The sequence below is a fragment of the Cebus imitator genome, unplaced genomic scaffold (genome assembly GCF_001604975.1).
Source record: "Cebus imitator isolate Cc_AM_T3 unplaced genomic scaffold, Cebus_imitator-1.0 Scaffold102, whole genome shotgun sequence".
Lineage (NCBI taxonomy): Eukaryota > Metazoa > Chordata > Mammalia > Primates > Cebidae > Cebus > Cebus imitator.
Window position 1 is genome coordinate 1,000,592 of NW_016107417.1, and position 18,701 is coordinate 1,019,292.

An 18,701-nucleotide genomic window follows, 5' to 3' on the forward strand; every position below is an offset into this window, starting at 1 on the left:
GGATGGTCTCGATCTCTTGACCTCGTGATCCACCCGCCTCGGCCTCCCAAAGTGCTGGGATTACAGGCGTGAGCCACCGCGCCCGGCCTCTTTTTTTTTTTTTTTTTAAAAAAGGTACCAAGTCCGGTGCTAAGCACTGAACGTGGATTATATCTTATAATCTTCACTACCTTAGTCCCATTTGACACGGGAGGACTGACTTGCCCAAGGACAGCCCGCTGGTGGTAGGTAGAATTAGAAACATAACCCAGGGTTCCAGCTCTCTGACCCAGGGCTCTTCCCATGACACTGGGGGAGAGGGAAGAGGAGGTGGGCACTGAGCAGCTGATCTCCCCTACCGGCCAACCAAGAGGCTGGTTGAGTGAGCGCAGGTTGGGATGCCCTGTTGGTGCACATGCACGCAGTCTGTCTCCTCCACCGAAAGATATCCCACAAACCACTGTCTGCAGCAGCCAGCACAGCAGGGCCTTCAGGGTTCTGTGAGTTAGATGAATGGATACCCAGACCCCGGCTCTTGCTCCCACCTTTCCAGCCTCTGCAGACTTCCCACCCTCATTCCACATTCAAGGCATTTTGGGGGTACCCATTGGATGCAGGAACTCCTAAACCAGTAGTCCCCCAACTAGCTGTGGTAAAGGACCGGTTTTCATTTCTAATCCATCATGGTCCAGTACTTTCATAAGAACTAGCCAAGCATGGTGGCTCACGCCTGTAATCCCAGCACTTTGAGATGCCAAGGTGAGAGGATCACCTGAGCCCAGGAGTTTGAGACCAGCCTGGGGAACATGGTGAAACCCCGTCTCTACAAAAAATACAAAAATTAGCCAGGCATGGTGGGGCGCCTGCAGTCCCAGCTACTTGGGGGCCTGGGGTGGGAGGAGCACTGAACCTGGGAGGCTGCAGTGAGTCATGATTGTACCACTGCACTCCAGCCTGGAAGACAGAGTGAGGCCTATCTCAAAAAAATAATACAGTAACATACAACTTTTAAAAACTAGAAAAATGAAATTAAAAAAATATAGAGGCCGGGCGCGGTGGCTCATGTCTGTAATCCCAGCACTTTGGAAGGCTGAGGCAGGCAGATCACAAGGTCAGGAGTTCAAGACCAGCCTGACCAACATGGTGAAACCCCATCTCTACTAAAAATACAAAAAATATTAGCCAGGCATGGTGGTGTGCACCTATAATCCCAGCTACTCAGGAGTCTGAGGCAGGAGAATTACTTGAACCCGGGAGGCAGAGGTTGCAGTGAGCTGAGATCTCACCACTGCACTCCAGCCTGGGCAACAGAGTGAGACTCCGTATCAAAAAAAAAAAAACAAAAACAGAATACAAGTCCACAGTTTATCAGATTAATTAGCCATAACATTACATTTCAATAAATATAATCCAAACAAACATATGAAAAAGGAAAAATGACAAAAAGCATGGATTGAATATGAGCAAACAGGCAATTTACACAACACAGAATCGCAACTATATTTAACAACTTTTTATTATTCCACTTTTTTTCTTTTTTTTGAGACTGAGTGTCGCTCTGTCTCCCAGGCTGGAGTGCAGTGTCACAATTTCAGTTCAGTGCATTCTCTGCCTCCCGGTTTAAGCGATTCTCGTGCCTCAGCCTCCCCAGTAGCTGACACTACAGGTGCACACCACCATGCCCAGCTAATTTTTGTATTTTTAGTAGAGACAGGGTTTCACTATGTTGGCCAGGCTGGTATCGAACCCCTAAGCCACCTCACCTGACTTCATTCCACCATCTTAACAGAAAGTGATTTCAGAAGTGATGATTCCCATCATTAGAAGTCTGCATTAGGAATCAGCAAAGTGGGCTGGGCGTGGTAGCTCACGCCTGAAATCCCAGCACTTTGTGAGGCCGAGGTGGGTGGATCACTTGAGGCCTGGAGTTCGAGACCAGCCTGGCCAATATGGTGAAACCCTGTCTCTACTAAAAATACAAAGAATTAGCCGGGCATGGTGACATACACAGCTACATGGGAGGTTGAGGTTGAAGAATTGCTTGAACTCAAGAGGTGGAGGTTGCAGCAAGTCGAGATCGCGCCACTGCACTCCAGCTTGGGCAACAAAGCCAAACTCTGTCTCAAAAAACAAAAATAGGAGTCAGCAAAGTATGGTCCACAGAATGGTTTTTATATTTTGTAATGGTTGGGGAAAAGTCAAAGAATAACAAGATTTTATGATATAAAATTATAAAATTCAAATTTCCAGGTCAATAAATGAAGTTTTACTATAATTTATTAAATTTCTGACATAGCCACACTCATTTGTTGATAACTTGACTTTGCTTTGCGCTACAAACTTCAACAACAGAGTTGCGTGAGCAGCTGCAACAGAGACAGAGGCCTCAAAGCCTAAAATAATTACTGTCCAGCCCTTTACAGAAAGTGTCCCGACTCTAGTCTACATGAACACTTTGACAGAACACCGTGAATCTGACTTCTCTCTCCAGTTATTTGTAAGATTTTCGTTTTGTATTCTGCAGGTTCAGTGGGATGTATCCAGATATACGTTTATTTTTATTTACCCTACTCTGACTTCAGTTTGGTCCTTCAATCTGGGGACTTGAAGTCTGTGGAAGTCTTTATGGAAAATCTTCAGCCACTGACTCTTTGATTATTGCTTCTTGCCTATTCTCTAAATAATTCCTCCTCTGAGACTCCCAAGGACTTCCCTTTCTTTTGCTTTGAAACAGGTATCGCTCTGTCACAAAGGCTGGAGTGCAGTGGCACAATGATAGCTCACTGCAGCCTCCAACTCCTGGGCTCAAGTGATCCTCCCACCTCAGCCTCCTGAATAGCTGGGACTACAAGCATGAGCCACCACACCCAGCTTTTTAAATTATTTATTTATTTATTTATTTGTGACGGAGTTTACCCAGGCTGGAGTGCAATGGCGCGATCTCGGCTCACCGCAACCTCCGCCTCCTGGGTTCAGGCAATTCTCCTGCCTCAGCCTCCTGAGTAGCTGGGATTACAGGCACGCACCACCATGCCCAGCTAATTTTTGGTATTTTTAGTAGAGACGGGGTTTCACCATGTTGACCAGGATGGTTTCGATCTCTTGACCTCGTGATCCACCCGCCTCGGCCTCCCAAAGTGCTGGGATTACAGGCTTGAGCCACCGCGCCTGGCCTATTTATTTATTTTTTAAGATGGGGTTTCACCATGTTGGCCAGGGTGGTCTCGAACTCCTGACCTCAGGTCATCCGCCCACCTTGGCCTCCCAAAGTGCTGGATTACAGGCATGAGCCACCTTACCCAGCCTATTTATTTATTTTTAAATTTTTTTGTAGAGGCAGGGTCTTGCTGTGTTAGCCCAGCTGGTCTCCTGGCCTCAAGTGATCTTCCTGCCTCAGCCTCCCAAAGTGCTGGGATTACAGGCATGAGCCACCACACCCAGTCTTCCAATGATTTTTAGTTACCCTTTAATATTTCCATCTTTTTGTTTCTCAGTGTTACATTATAAGTGATTTCTCAGATGTAGCTTCCAGTTCATTAATCTTTAAATTGTGCTTAGTCTGCTCTTTAGCTTATCCATTAATTTTTCCATTCCAGTGGCTATATATATATATATATTTTTTTTTTTTTTTTGGGACGGAGTTTTGCTCTTGTTACCCAGGCTGGAGTACAGTGGTGCCATCTCTGCTCACTGCAACCTCTGCCTCATGGGCGCAAGCGATCCTCCCACCTCAACCTGCAGGGTAGCTGGGACTACAGATGCAAGCACCACCATGCCCGGCTAATTTTTGTATTTTTAGTAGAAACAGGGTTTCACCATGGCGCCCAGGCTGGTCTCAAACTCCTGAACTCAAGTAATCCACCCACCTGGGCCTCCCAAAGTGCTAGGATTACAGGCGTGAGCCACACGCCTGGCCTGTTGGGTTACTTTTTAAATCTTCTGGTTCTCTCTTCATACCATCCTGTTGGCCTCTCTTCCCCTTGTAGCCCCGTTTTCTTTGCGTGTGTCTTGTGGTCTCTTAGGCAGCTGTATGATGCACACCGAGATGCCAGTCCTCTTGTGTTTGTCTCTGCCTCATCTCCCTCATGGTGGTTCTTTACTTTTATAATCTGTAGGTTTGTTTTGCTTTGTTTTTGAGACAGAGTCTCTCTCTGTCACTCAGGCTGGGGTGCAATGACACGATCTCAGTTTGCTGCAGCCTCCGCCTCCCAGGTTCAAGCGATTCTCCCAACTCAGCCTCTGGAGTAGCTGGGATTATAGGTGCACGCCACCACACCCAGCTAATTTTTGTATTTTTAGTAGAGACGGGGTTTCACCCCATCTCACCTGGGTTGGCGAGGCTGGTCTCCAGGAGGTTCACCTGCCTTGGCCTCCCAAAGTGTTAGGATTACAGGCATGAGCCACCACTTCTGGCCCAGTAATCTGTAGTTTTTATCACGAGTTCACCTTTGGGAACAGCAGGGTTTTTTGGGTTTGCTTTTGTTTTTAGAAGCTCCATGTGCCCAAGTGGGTTGAAAGTGTAACTCTGCTCAGCAAGGGGTTTTTCCAGTTGTTTTCAGCTTTTCACACCCTAGAGACAGACGATGCCCCTGCTTGAAGGGCAGACCCTGGAGTTCCTGGCTCTCTAGAGCAGCTGTTTCCACTCCCGACCCTGAACGTTTGTATCCTCACCACTTTCTCCGACTGGTCAGTGCAGATAGATTCATATCTTAGCCTTTCGAGACCGTGGAATGTTTGTTTCTTGCTCCCCAGACTATACGGTTCTTCTGTCACTTATGGGTGTAGGAGCCGGGGCGCCCAAGCCCCTCTCTGCATCTGAAACCCCCACGGGATCAGCCCAATCCCAGCTTCAGTTTCTGTCTTTGTCTTTGATACATTGGGCCATCCCTTTCTTTCAAGTTCACTTGTTTTCACTTTTTTTTTTTTCTTTTTTTGTTGAGAATGGGGTCTCGCTATATTGTCCAGGTAGGTCTCAAACTCCTGGGCTCAAGGTATCCTCCCACCTCTGCCCCTTAGTTACAGCTGGGATTACAAGTGTCAGCCACCACACCTGGCTCAAGTTCACGTAAAAAAAAAAAATATATATATATATATAGGCTGGGTGTGGTGGCTCACACCTATAATCCCAGCACTTTGGGAGGCTGAGGAAGGCAGATCATGAGGTCAGGAGTTCAAGACCAGACTGGCTGACATGGTGAAACCCCGTCTCTACTAAAAAACACCAAAATTAGCTGGGCATGGTGGCTCGTGCCTGTAATCCCAGCTACTTGGGAGAATGAGATAGGAGAATTGCTTGAACTGGACCCAGGAGGCATAGGTTGCAGTGAGCTGAGATTGCGCCACTGCACCCTAGCCGTGGCTACAGATCAAGACTCCAACTCAAAAAAAAAAAAAAAAAAAAAAAAAAGTTTATAAACGTAAGTAGCAGGAGAGGTCCAGCCACCCTCTCAATTCATCATGCCACTGGAGTGGGGGGGCACTGAATGCTGCCAGTGCCAGGGAACTCCCTACCTTCCAGGGCTCTGGAGATACCCAAGTCTTGCTCACACTGAGAAACGGTGGGCAGCTGAGTGCAGGTCTTTTCCAGGCAGCTTGAGTCAGGGAAGGTGAGGATGGGGGTGGGCGGGTGACATAACAAGCAGACCTTGAGGCCAGGTGTTTTCAGGGATAGAAGAAGTCTGGGGGCTGCTGGGTCCCCTCCATCTCCATCCTGGCGCCTCCTGGGGAAGGGGCACAGCCTGGGTCCTGCTGGTATCTGGGGCCCGGGGGCAACAGATACTCCCTCCTGAAGCCTCAGTGGCGGGAGAGCATCATCACAAACTCTGCGGGAGAGAAGGGCAGGGCTTGGGCCGGTCCACGTCAGGGATCCCAGGAGGTGCTGGGCTCAGCCTGGGCCCTGGGAGGATGGGAGGCTTTTCCAGGAAGGAGACTCACCATCAAAGTCTACGGTGCCATCCCCATTGAGGTCCACTTCTCGGAGCATCTCGTCCAGCTCAGGACCCGCCAGTGGCTCCCCAAGCAGAGACGGCACTGCCTCCCGAAGCTCTGGCACGGTAATTCGTCCATCCCTGTCCCTGTCAAACTAGGGTCCCGGCAAGGCTCAGCCCCTCCCACCCAAAGCTGCCTCAGCCTGCAGACAGCTCCACTCTTACCACTGCCTGTACCTAGATGCTCCCCTGCCCACCGTCTCCACCCACGCACACCTTCCCCAACCTCCCACGCCAAGGTGGTTTGCCGCCTGGTCCAGGAAGTCCCCCTGGATGGATCCCCTAGCTGGGAGTGAGCTGAACCCTCTCTGACCCATTGCTGGGCCCCAGTCCCACCGCCTGCAGGGCTCTGGGCCTTCCTGAGGCTGAGACCTGAGAGGCCAGTAAGGATGCCACCCAGCCCTGCCCCCCTCTGCCCACCACAGCACGCTCTCACCTCTCGGAAGGCGATGCGCAGCTCCCGCACCCCCAGCATGTGCGCCGTCTCCTCCCTTAGCTTTGGGCCTATCAGTTCCACAAACTCCTCAAAGTCCACACGGCCACCCACTGCGGACCCAGGCAGAGTGTCACAATGGTGAGGGCATGAGGGCTGAAGCCCAAGAAGGGACACCCCACAGACCAGGCACCCCCACCCCCAGGCTCTGCACCTAGGAAGAAACAACCATGGTGATGCCTGCAACAGAGAGGAGGCTGGAACCCCCATCCTCGGCTGCTGGGGTGCCGGGGCTGCTTCTGCTCTTAGCAAAGAACCCGAGTGTGCGAGGAAGAGACCAGGCTTTGGACCAGATAGTCCCGGGTTCAAATCTTGACCCCACTGCTGTGTGTGGCACTGGCTGACTTACCCTCCCTTCCTCATCCTAGGGGCAGGGTGGGGAGCCTACTCTATGGGGGTGCTGCTGGGGTTCAGGTTCACAGCCATGAAGTGCTGGAGCCCAGTGGGCAGCAATCAGTGCCACTTCCAGACACACCCATGTATTCTGTGCCTCAGTTCTAAGATGCCATCAGTCACACAAACACCCATGGTCATGCAACAGCTTTGCCACGACACCAGATGTCCACATCAGCTATAAATCACATCCCGGTTTTGGAAATTGTATGGAGAAAATGCAGGAGTCCTGGAATGAAGTGAATCTGAGCTTTGCCTGAGGACAAACCAGCGAAAGGTAACCGCACCGTGCCTGCCATCAGACACCTAGTCGCAAGGCGCGGCTGGGGTCCTCTCCTGCCAGGGCAACCCCGATTCAGGCAGCTGCCACCAGGGCACAGGAATGGGGCAGAGTCACAGAAAGAGAGCGAAAGAGAGAGGGTGCCAGGTGACTAGTGTCAGCAGAGAGCATTTTATCACTGAGTCGGGGTCCCTAGGCCAGCGAGGCAGGAAGGGCTCAGGTGGAAGGAGTGAATGTGCTCACAGGCCACGACAACAGATATCCCCAGTGGGGTCCTCAACCTGAGCCCCAAGGGGCCCTCCTGGGTCTCTAGGGCGGCCTTCCTGGCCTGTCTTCCCACACAAGAGAGGCAGGAGCTTGGACCCAGTGCCCCCACCTGGAAACCATCACTCTCCCTCACTCCCACCGCCACCCTGATGGCCTCCCAAGGGCCACCTCCTGCCAGCCCCTCATGATCCCTCTGAACCATGCAGCCCAGAGAAGCCCAGGCTGCTGGGTGGGCGGGGCCCGGCACTGACTGCGCATCTTGATGTGCTGGGAGACCTCCAGGAGCTCCATCTCAGTGGGCATGTAGCCCAGGGTCCGCATGCAGTCGCCCAGCTCCCGGTGGCTGATGTAGCCGTCACGGTCAGTGTCAAACTCCTCAAAGGCGGCCTGAAGCTCTGTGGGGGAGGGAGGTCAGGCACAGGTGGCCAGGCTCAGGGACAGCTCCTGCCCCTGCCAGCAGCAAGAGCCACTCACCGTCTAGCTCCTCTGGGCCCAGCTCTCGGTCCTGCACGGGGAGAGTCTGCCATGTCCCCAGGGCCAGCCATGGCTCTGTCAACCTTCCTCCTCCATCCCCTGCTCATGCTGGCCTGGGCAGGGCCAGCCACACCAGGGCAGGGAAAGGACGCTGAAGCCTCGTGTGTCCCAGGAGCAGCAAGCTCCCTTTCGCGCTCCTGGGGCCTGGAGCTCCCACAGAGCCCTGGTGCGAGTTCTGGCTCTGCCCACGCCCACACCGGCCAGAGACCCACCCTTCCCCAAACCACAACAACACAATCCCACAGCCCAGGTTCAGTCTGAGGCAGAAGAGACAGAGGGCCTCTCAGGGGCAGGGTAGGCTGAACCCCAGGAGTGTGTCTCCAGCCCCACCCCCAGGACCCCCAGGCCCACCCAGGTCCCACCTAACCTTCCCGAAGACTCGATTGAGCAGGGGCCCGTATGTCCTCTGAGCAGCGTCGTGCCGGGAGTCAGGACGATGTCGGTGGGACTGGCGCGAAGAGGCCGGCCCAGGGGATGCAGGGGGTACCCCTGCCAGCCCCTCTCCAGTCCTGGGAGGGTTCTTGCTGTTCCCGGGGGCCTCGGGGCCTGCCTGGTCCCCAGAGCTGCCAGTGCGCTTCCGGGACCCTCGGAGTCCCCTCTCCTTCTTGCTCCTCTTCCTGGTCATCGGGGGCTCCTCCGCATCATTCTTGGGAGTCACAGGGGTCTTCTGAGGGCCAGTGGCTGGGTCTGGGCCATGCTGCCCGCTCACCTGCTCTGTGGCCATGGGGGAGGGATGACAGGGCTCAGAGACACAGCACTCCTGGGCACCCTTGGCTCTCAGGACTCATAAAGCTGCTTATGCACCCCCACTCTTAGAGCTGGGAGCCTAGGATCGGGCTCTGAGGGGGATTAGGGTAAGTGAGGCAGGCAGCCCCGGCCCTAATCCCAGTGCTCTGCTCCAGAGCTGGCCAGGGCAGAGCCAGATGGGTCCAGAGAACTGTACTCGGTCAGAAGCAAAGGGCACCAGGACATGGTGGCTGTCATGAGCCTCAGATGCCAGACCTGCTATTTATTAGTCAGGAGATCCAGCAAAGTCCCCTCCCAACCTCAGTTTCCCCATCTATAAAATGTGGGGAATAAAGCCAGGGTACAGAGGACTCAGCCCAGCTGTGTGACATGGGTGGAGGCCTTTGTTAGACAGAGGACCAGGGAAGACACTTTAGGCGGGAGGAGGCATTTGGACAATGGCTGGGAGGTGGGAAGGGACAAGCAAGTGGCCCACTGGGGCCCCCCCATGGGTGACATTCTGCCCGGAGCAGAGGGCATGTGAAATGGAGGAAGAGGCCAGATCACAGACGCCTCGAATGCTGGGTTGAGTGGCACAGGGGGTGATGTGGGAGGAGGTGGGCCGGAGGGGCCTGGGGGAGGAGGGTCTGACTGTCCAGGCCCGTCAGGGCTGGGGGAGGGGGTCTGGCTGATCACTTGGCCCTACTGGGCCAGGGTTAGGGTTTCCCGGCAAGCAGCCCTATGAATGATTGATGTCCTCTCAGCTTGGGTTTCCTGCCCACCTGCCTTAGCGCCGCCAGGCGCCACACAGCAGGCCCCGGTGAGGGCCAGGGAGACAGCTGGAGCACTGGGCAGGCAGGCACGCCCTGCTCCTTCCGCCCATCGGCCTGAGCCTCCCAGGTAAGCCAGGCCTCACAGGTCAGGGCCAGGGGCTGGGGGTGCCTGGGGCTCTGATCCAATAGGGAACAGACATAGCAGAGCGGGGTAAGACGGAGGAGGAACCCTGCGGGTACTGAGGCCACCAGACTAAAGACCAAGTGGCTAGAGCCATGGGCCTGGGGGCATCCCTTCCCTCCCCGGACTGCACCACCACCTGGGCTCTCAGGGCCCTCTGCCAGCAGGGGGGGCAAGGTGGTGCTGCAGGCCTCTTGCATCCCAGGTCTGGGTGCCCCCCTCTTGCATCCCAGGTCTGGGTGCCCTCACCGTCCTCCCACTGCAGAGCCCTCGCCTTCTCTGTTTAGCAGCTCCCGGAGACAAACAGGGCTCCCCTCCTGCCTGAGCTGTGGGAAGCAGGAGAGGGCCATAGGGGGCGGAAGACGCTGGAGAGGCATCGGGGCTCCCAGGATGGCCCTCCTGGCCCCAGGCTATCGGGGTCCTGAGACTCATCCTGAGACCCATGAGTGACACTCACTGGAGGGGAGGGGGTTCCCACTGCCGCAGACTCCCTACCTTTGGGTCCCCTGGGCCGGTGGGAACGAGAGCCCTCCCTTCTTGAAATCCTAAACACTCAAACCCCACGAGAGCAGGCATAAAGGGGCCCTGTGATGAGCAGACCAAGTGGTCTTCAAACTGTGTGTCCTGGAACCCTAGAGGGGTACTCTTCCCCGGCATAATTTGAGCACACCCTTTTAGTTCATATAGGAGTTTTACTAAAATATTTAAAGACAAAATCCCATACCTTTAACAATCTTTGGAAGCCTCTGGGTTAGTCTACCCAGACACATTGGGATTCCACATGGCAGGAGATTAAGTCTAGCTGGGCACGATGGCTCAAGCCTGTAATCTCAACACTTTAGGAGGCCAAGGTAGAAGGATTGCTTGAGCTCAAGAGTTTAAAACCAGCCTGGGCAACATAGCAAGAACTTGTCTCTGCTAAAAATTTAAAAAGTTGGCTGGCCGGCCACGGTGGCTCACACCTGTAATCCAAGCACTTTGGAGGCCAAGGCAGGTGGATCACCTGAGGTCAGGACTTCAAGACCAGACTTACCAACATGGTGAAACCCTGTCTTTATGAAAAAAAAAAAAAAAAAAAAAGTTGGCTGGGTGCGGTGGCTCACGCTGTAATCCCAGCGCTGTAATCTCAGGGAAGGCCGAAGGAAGCAGACCATGAGGTCAAGAGATCGAGACCATCATGGCCAATATGATGTAACCCCATCTCTACTAAAAATACAAAAATTTGCTGGGTGTGGTGGCACGTGCCTGTAGTCCCAAATACTTGGGAGGCTGAGGCAGGAGAATCGCTTGGCTTGAACCCAGGAGGCAGAGGTTGCATTGAGCTGAGATCATGCCACTGCACTCCAGCCTGGTGACAGAGGGAGACTCCAACTCAAAAAAAAAAAAAAAAAAAAAAAAAAAAAAAAAAGAAAGAAATAGCCAGGCCTTGTGGCACACATCGATAGTCTCAGCTACTTGGAAGGCTGAGGCATAGGAATCACTTGAACCCAGCACATGGAGGTTATAGTGAGCCGAGATCACACCACTGTACTCTAGCCTGGGTAACAGAGTGAGACTCCATCTAAAAGAAAAAAAAATAGTAATGGGTGCTATTTTTTTTTTTTTTTTTTTTTTTTTTTTTGAGATAGGGTTTCACCTCTGTTACCCAGGCTGGAGTGCAGTGGCATGATCCCGGCTCACCACAACCTCTGCCTCCTGGGCTCAAGCGATTCTCCTTCCTCTGCCTCCCGCGTAGCTAGGATTATAGGCATCTGCCACCACACCCGGCTAATTTTTGTACATTTAGTAGAGATGGGGTTTCACCATGTCGGCCAGGCTGGTCTCGAACTCCTGACCTTATGATCCACCCACCTTGGCTTCCCAAAGTACTGGGATTACAGGCATGAGCCACCACGCCCAGCCGTGGGTGCTATTTTTAAAAGTAGTGGCTGCACGTCTGTAGTCCCAGCTACTAGGGAGGCTGAGGTGGGAGGGTCGCTGGAGCCCTGGAGGTGGAGGCTGCAGGGATAGTGCCACTGCACTCTATTCTGGGCAATAGAGTAAGGCCCTGTCTCAAAGAAAAAAGTCTGGGTTGAGTCCTGCCTTCTCCCTTCCTACCTTCACTGATTCTCTGAACCTCCCTCTCCTCGCCTGTAACGTAGATTGTGTGAGGACTCCCTGAGATCATCCATTTCAAGCCCTTGGCATAGGCTAACTACCCAAAAGGCAATGACAACGGCACAGGGAGGGCTGTGACTTGCCTGGAGATGCCCTGCACCATCTCTCCCATTCTCGGTCATTCACGCCGTTATTGATTCACCAGGCACCCACTCCGTGTCCAGCAGGGCTCTGGGGACCCCAGATGGACACTGCTATGGAAGCCGACATGGGTGCCTCCACCGGCCACAGGCCCCGAATGGAGCTGGACGACGAGGACTCCTACCCCCAGGGTGGTTGGGACACAGTCTTCCTGGTGGCTCTACTGCTCCTTGGGCTGCCAGCCAATGGGCTGATGGCATGGCTGGCCGGCTCCCAGGCCCGGCATGGAGCGGGCACACGTCTGGCGCTGCTCCTGCTCAGCCTGGCCCTCTCTGACTTCTTGTTCCTGGTGGCAGCGGCCTTTCAGATCCTGGAGATCCAGCATGGAGGCCACTGGCCACTGGGGACAGCTGCCTGCCGCTTCTACTACTTCCTGTGGGGCGTATCGTACACCTCTGGCCTCTTCCTGCTGGCCGCCCTCAGCCTGGACCGCTGCCTGCTGGCGCTGTGCCCACATTGGTACCCTAGGCACCGCCCTGCCCGCTTGCCCCTCTGGGTCTGTGCCGGGGTCTGGGTGCTGGCCACGCTCTTCAGCGTACCCTGGCTGGTCTTCCCCGAGGCCACAGTCTGGTGGTACGACCTAGTCATTTGTCTGGACTTCTGGGACAGTGAGGAGCTGCCACTGCGGATGCTGGAGGTCCTGGGGGGCTTCCTGCCTTTCCTCCTGCTGCTGGTCTGCCACGTGCTCACCCAGGCCTCGGCCTGTCACACCTGCTGCCGCCAACCGCAGCCCACAGCCTGCCGGGGCTTCGCCCGTGTGGCCAGGACCATTCTGTCAGCCTACGTGGTCCTGCGGCTGCCCTACCAGCTGGCCCAGCTGCTCTATCTGGCTTTCCTATGGGACATCTACCCTGGCTACCTGCTCTGGGAGGCCCTGGTCTACTCCGATTACCTGATCCTGCTTAACAGCTGCCTCAGCCCCTTCCTCTGCCTCATGGCCAGCGCTGACCTCCAGGCCCTGCTGCGCTCCGTGCTCTCGTCCTTCGCGGCAGCTCTCTGCGAGGAACGGCCGGGCAGCTTCACACCGGCTGAGCCACAGACCCAGCTGGACTCTGAGGGCCCGGCTCTGCCAGGGCCGACAGTGGAGGCCCAGCCACAGATGGATCTTGTGGCCCAGCCTCAGGTGAACCCCACAGCCCAGCCACGATTGGATCCCACAGCCCAGGCACAGCTGAATCCCACAGCCCAGCCACGATCAGATCCTACAGCCCAGCCACCATCAGCTCCCACAGCCCAGCCACAGCTGAACCCCACGGTCCAGCCACAATCAGATCCCACAGCCCAGCCACAATCAGATCCCACAGCCCAGGCACAGCTGAACCCCACAGCCCAGCCACAGTCAGATTCTGTGACCCAGCCACAGTCAGACACTGAGGCCCAGACCCCTGGACCCGCTGCCAGTTCTGTGCCCTGTCCCTGTGACGAAGCCTCCCCAGCCCCACCCTCCCATCCCACCCTAGGGGGCCTGGAGAACCCAGCCCCTCCTCCTGCTTCTGAAGGAGAAATCCCCAGTGGCACCCCACCAGAGGGGGCCCCAGGCACAGGCCCCACGTGAGGGTCCAGAAATGCCCAGGCCCGCCAGAGCAGTGAAAGAGCCCCAGGGAGACAGAGGAACCAGCCAGTCAGACAAGTGGGAAGCACAGCCTGTCCTTGAAAACCCCTCAGGGCCTGGAGGGAGGACTTGAGGGGAAATGAACCAGCCAAAAGTCTCAGGCAGTTCCATGTCAGCGTCCCCTGCTCTCAGCCACCAGCCCCTTCTGTGGTTGCCAACACACACACAGTTGCCCGACAGCCCCCGAACCACAGCTAATGGCGTCTTGTGGGGTTCTGTCCCTCAACACCCCAGACCCCACTGACAGTTCTCCACTGGGCCTCAGTCGTGCTGGAGGAAGACAGCAGGGGGCACTTTCCTGGGCTTGACCTGACCTCCCTTTCATCCTTCCCTCCCTCTCCTCCTCCGGGTCTCATCCACCAGCCTGGACACAAGGACGCAAAACAAAAAAGTCTCTGCAGAGAAGGGGGTCTCCTGGGAGCCACCAGCCCCAAGCAGGAGCCCGAGGCCCTGGTGACCCACAAGCTGCCTGGCATGGCCAAGCCTGCTCCAGCAGTCCCCTGCCCCCAACAGTCACTGAGGCTAGGGCAGGGACTCCCTCAGCAAGGCGCCAGGAGAAGAGGCCAGAGCTGCTTAGCCTGGATTCAAATCCAGCTCTGCCATGTCCCAGCTGCGCGACTCTGGAGGAGCGACTTCACCTTCCGAGCTCCCGTGTCATTGGCCATTGTGAGGATGAAATGAGAAAGTGTGTAAGGCACCCAAGAGCCTGGCGCATGGAGGGGCTGGGTGAACTGGTGTTGTTTTCCTTCAGCCACATACAGAGATGTCCCTTTAGGGGCTGGGGATGGATGGAGGAGGCAACAGGGAGAGACACCACCTGGCCCAAGCATGTGGGATCTTGTGATGCACTGGGGCTGCAGACACCCAGATGGCCTATGATCAGGGGGCCACCTCTGGGCCTTACGGGGCTGCAGAGGACTTCGAAGTCTGACTCTATTTAAAAGTTCAATTAGCATCTACCTGCTCCCCACCCACGTGGAGAGCTGCATGGGATTCTCCATGGGGCTGCAGGTGTGGAGGCCCCGATCCTGCCTGAACAGCATCCTCCTTCTGTCTGAGCCCAAGTGCTCAGATGGGAAGTTGTAAAGCACACAGAGCTCGGGCACCAGTGGTTCCAGAAAGGGCAAAGGCTGGTGGGCAAGGGGGTTCACACCTGTCATCCCAGCACTTTGGGAGGCCAAGGCAGGTGGATCACAAGTTCAGGAGTTCAAGACCAGCCTGACCAACATGATGAAACCCCGTCTCTACTAAAAATACAAAAGTTAGCTGGGCATGGTGGCGCACGCCTGTAGTCCCAGCTACTCGGGAGGCTAAGGCAGGAGAATTGCTTGAACCCAGGAGGCAGAGGTTGCAGTGAGCTGAGATTGTGCCATTACACTCCAGCCTGGGTAACAAGAGCGAAACTTGGTCTCAAAAACTAAAAACGAAAAGAAAAGAAAAGGCAAAGAGGTCACACAGCCTCTCTAGGGCAGAATCAGCTCTTCCCTCTCAAGCTGCAGATGCTGCAGAAAAAAAATAGAAGGGCTGACGATCTATCTTCCAAGCCCACCCCACTTCCCTTTTCCCATGCATCGTTCCCTCCTGGCAGCCACCCCACCCAGCGTTCTCCCGATCCCCAGTGTTCCAGTCATGTCCTCTTATCCCATTAACTCAGTATTGTGACCTTCAGCAACTGAGGTGCCCTTCCCAGCAGGTATAAATGAAATGATGTCTGACGTGCACCCTTCCCAGACTTGCCTGCCTTTTCCAAACGCAGCAGGCTGTGTGGCAGCCTAGAGTGATAGTCGGGTCTGGGTTCTAGTTACCGACTTCCTCTCAGCCTGTTTTCTCCTCTGTAAAATGGGGTGATCATGTTCCCCTTGCAGGCTTGGCAGTTCTGATCACTGATTGAGCCCAGAGCTGGGAAGTGCTGTGGACAAGGGGTGGCACCAGGAGCATAGTTGTGATGATGGAATTGTGGGCACTGAGGCCTGTGGGAAAGAGATGTCTGGCCAGGCGTGAATTTATTGAATTCATTCATCCAGTATTCCTTGGGCACTAGCTAGATGCCTTTCTGGCCAGCCTTCCATTCTGGAGACACCTTGGTGGGGCTAAGGGTGCACTCTCCGGTGACCCTCAGGCTGTTGAATTCTGGCTCCACCACTCATAGGCTGTGTGACCTTCCACAAAGCTCTTAGCTTCTTTGGGACTCAGTTTCCTTATCTGTAAAATGAGGATGATAATGATACCCATCTCCCAGGAGTATGAATCCCTATGAAGTGCTTGCGACTGTTAGCCATTAATTTGATTACAGCAGTGGGCAACCCCCAGTCTCACTCAGCCCCGGGACCAATACAGAGCCACAGGCCAGAGCCTGAGTGGCAGGTCGCCTGTCCCCCAAGCCTCCCCACCACGGCACTGCTCCTGTTCCACAGGTAAGCTCTCCCCCTCCCTGTCCCACTGAAGGGCACACTTTGAGAGCAGGGCCTGGCATCAGTGCCCCCGGGGTACTCCACAGTGCCCTTCTCCTTTTTCTGGGCAGGGCTCCCAGAGCCTTTTCAGCATGGCAGGCAGATCAGGGAATAAAACCTTAGCACCAGCCGCTTGCCTTCAGCTCTGGTCCACACTCCAAACCCCGCCTCTTGGGGAGTGGGCCAGCCCCACTTCCAAGGATCCAAAGGGAAATCCCACCCATAATGGGTGATTTCTATCCAGGAGAAAGAGCAGTGCTGACCATCACCCCTTGGTCAGCCAGGGCAGTGAATACTCAAGAAGGGAGCAAGCAAGGTAGCTGGTGTTGTACCTGAGCGAGCACAGAAAGTCAACACCAAGACAAAAGTGTGCCAAATTGCAGGGTCTGTACTGCCGGCGGCCACGGAGGACTCAAGCGTCTCCAACCCCTGGCCCCGAAAGGAGGGTGTCCAGACCTTTTATGCCCGTAAACCACCTCGGGGGTGAGGGTGGGGGGGGGGGGTGCGGGTGAGGAGCTACAGACATTCTGAGGGCCAGGGGGGGGTGGACATTCCGTAAATTACCTCCTGGGCAGAGATGATGGTGAGGGGCTTCAGACATTCTGATTGTTACTTAAGTGGTTCACAGAAGTCAAGATAAGCGTTAATTTACACATTGCCTGGGTAGGGTGGAAATTACAGAACTTAGTTACTTATTACAAGTCCAAGGGGCCAAGATGGTGTGGGTTCGGACTGCTTGCCTGTCACATCAGGGTTACAGAGAGCAGTTTCAACAGAAAGCCGAGGTATGGTTGAGGTATGCAGTTTTATGGGTTTTACCATGTCACAGCTGGTGCCCCAGAGCCGACAGCCTGAGGGAGGCAGGGCAGACTCCACCTGTGGGACAGGATGGGGTGGAATGCCTGAAGGGTTTTGCAGGGTAAAGAGGAGTTCTCAGGCCAGGCATGGTGGCTCACGCCTATGATCCCAGCACTTTGGAAGGCCAAAGCAAGCAGATCAACTGAGGTCAGGAGTTTGAGATCAGCCTGGCCAACATGGTGAAACCTCATCTCTACCAATACAGAAATTAGGCAGGCATGGTGGCTCATGCCTGTAATCCCAGCTACTCGGGAGGCTGAGGCAGGAGAACTGCTTGAACCAGGAGGTGCAGATTGCGTAACCCCCAAGGGGTTCACCTTGCCTGCTGCCTAGAAGAGCTGATTCACTAAAACAGGAAAGTTGCAATAGAGAAAGAGTAATTCATGCAGACTTGGCTGTGCAGGAGACTGGAGTTTATTATTACTCAAATCAGTCTCCCTGAGCATTCTCAGGGAGCAGAGTTTTTAAGGATTACTTGGTGGGTGGGGGGAAGCCAGTGAGCCAGGAGTGCTGATTGGTCAAGGATGAAACCTTAGGGAGTCAAAGCCATCTTCATACGCTATCAGTTTCTGGGTAGGGGCCCGGGAGCAGATGAGCCAGTTTATTGATGTGGGTGGGGCCAGCTGATCCATCAAGTGCAGGGTCTGCAAAACATCTCAAGGGCTGATCTTAGGAGCAGTTTAGGGAGGGGAAGAATCTTGTCACCTCCAGCTGCATGACTCCTGAACCATCATTTCTAATCTTGTGGCTAATGTGAGTCCTCAGAGGTAGTCAAGTCCCCAGGCAACAAGGAAGTCTGCTTTGGGAAAGGAATGTCACCGTTTTTGTTTGAACCATAAACTAAGTTTCTTCCAAAGTGAGTTCAGTCTACGCCCAGAAGTGAACAAGGACAGCTTAGAGGTTAGAAGCAAGATGGAGTCCATTAAGTTAGATCTCTTTCACTCTCAGTCATAGTTTTACAAAGGCGGTTTCAGTTGCAGTGAGCGGAGATCATGCCACTGCACTCCCGCCTAGGCAACAGGGCGAGACTCCATCTCAAAAAAAAAAAAAAGAGGAGTTCTCCTAGTGACCCACGGAGAAGGGTTTTGTGTTGGAGAAAAAGGGCATGAAGGTGGGCTTACCTCCAAGACATTGCCCAGCCACGACCTCCTGCCTGCCACATCCCAGGGGGGCCAGGCTCCTGCTGCCATCTGGGAGACTCACTCCTTCTCCAGGTGAGAGATGCCCTTCTTTCCTTCTCCTTCATGGGCACCAGACATTGATTCTGAGAGTTGTGATTATGAATATTGTTCAATTCTGTATTCAGGGTTGCTGCTTATTCATTTCATTCCTCATACATTACTTGATCCCATACTTCGTGTTGGGTCTTGTTCTAGCTGCTGGGAACACTGCAGGAAAATAGGCAAAGTCCTTACCCTCAATTTGCTGACATCCTGGTGGAGGTTGACATGAACAAATACACCAATAAGTACCTGATAGGACATTGGGGCACTGGAGAAGAACACAGGCGGGTGCTGGCTCACACCTGTAATCCCAGAGCTCTGGGAGGCTGAGGCAGGACTGCTTGAGGCCAGGAGTGTGGGACCAGCCTGGGCAACATAGGAGACCCCCATGTCTACAAAAATAAAAATTAGCTAGGCATGGCGATGCATGCCTGTAGTCCCAGCTACTTGGGAGCCTGAGGTGGGAGGACTGAGCCCCAGAGAGTGAGGCTGTAGTGAGCTAGGACCGCACCACTGTGCTCCAGCCGGGGCAACAGAGCGAGACCCTGTCTCCAAAAAAAGAACAATGCAGTCAGGACAAGTAAGGGCCAGAGAGTGGCTGGGTAAGGAGTGGGCAGGGAGAGCCCTAGGAGGAGGTGACGTGTGAC

The 18,701-nt window shown here is 54.5% G+C and overlaps 2 protein-coding genes across 3 annotated transcripts; one reads left to right on the plus strand and one right to left on the minus strand.

The window, feature by feature from the left end:
• Positions 1-5,330: 5,330 nt before the first annotated feature.
• Positions 5,331-12,286, minus strand: CABP4 (calcium binding protein 4). 2 transcript variants are annotated; one of them, XM_017537352.2, is made up of 7 exons: positions 11,913-12,286; positions 8,301-8,647; positions 7,874-7,904; positions 7,651-7,794; positions 6,403-6,512; positions 5,914-6,061; positions 5,331-5,801 (listed from the first exon to the last, which is right to left on the minus strand). In XM_017537352.2, exons 2-7 carry the CDS (start codon positions 8,556-8,558, stop codon positions 5,773-5,775), a joined length of 720 nt encoding a protein of 239 aa, XP_017392841.1. In that variant the 5' UTR covers positions 8,559-8,647; positions 11,913-12,286; the 3' UTR covers positions 5,331-5,772. The 2 variants fall into 2 exon arrangements, with proteins under 2 accessions (XP_017392841.1, XP_017392840.1); XM_017537351.2 differs by lacking the exon at positions 11,913-12,286 and having other exon boundaries at positions 8,301-9,254.
• Positions 11,933-13,466, plus strand: GPR152 (G protein-coupled receptor 152). The gene has a single exon (XM_037741666.1). It carries the CDS (start codon positions 11,955-11,957, stop codon positions 13,464-13,466), a length of 1,512 nt encoding a protein of 503 aa, XP_037597594.1. The 5' UTR covers positions 11,933-11,954.
• The last annotated feature ends 5,235 nt before the right edge of the window (positions 13,467-18,701 follow it).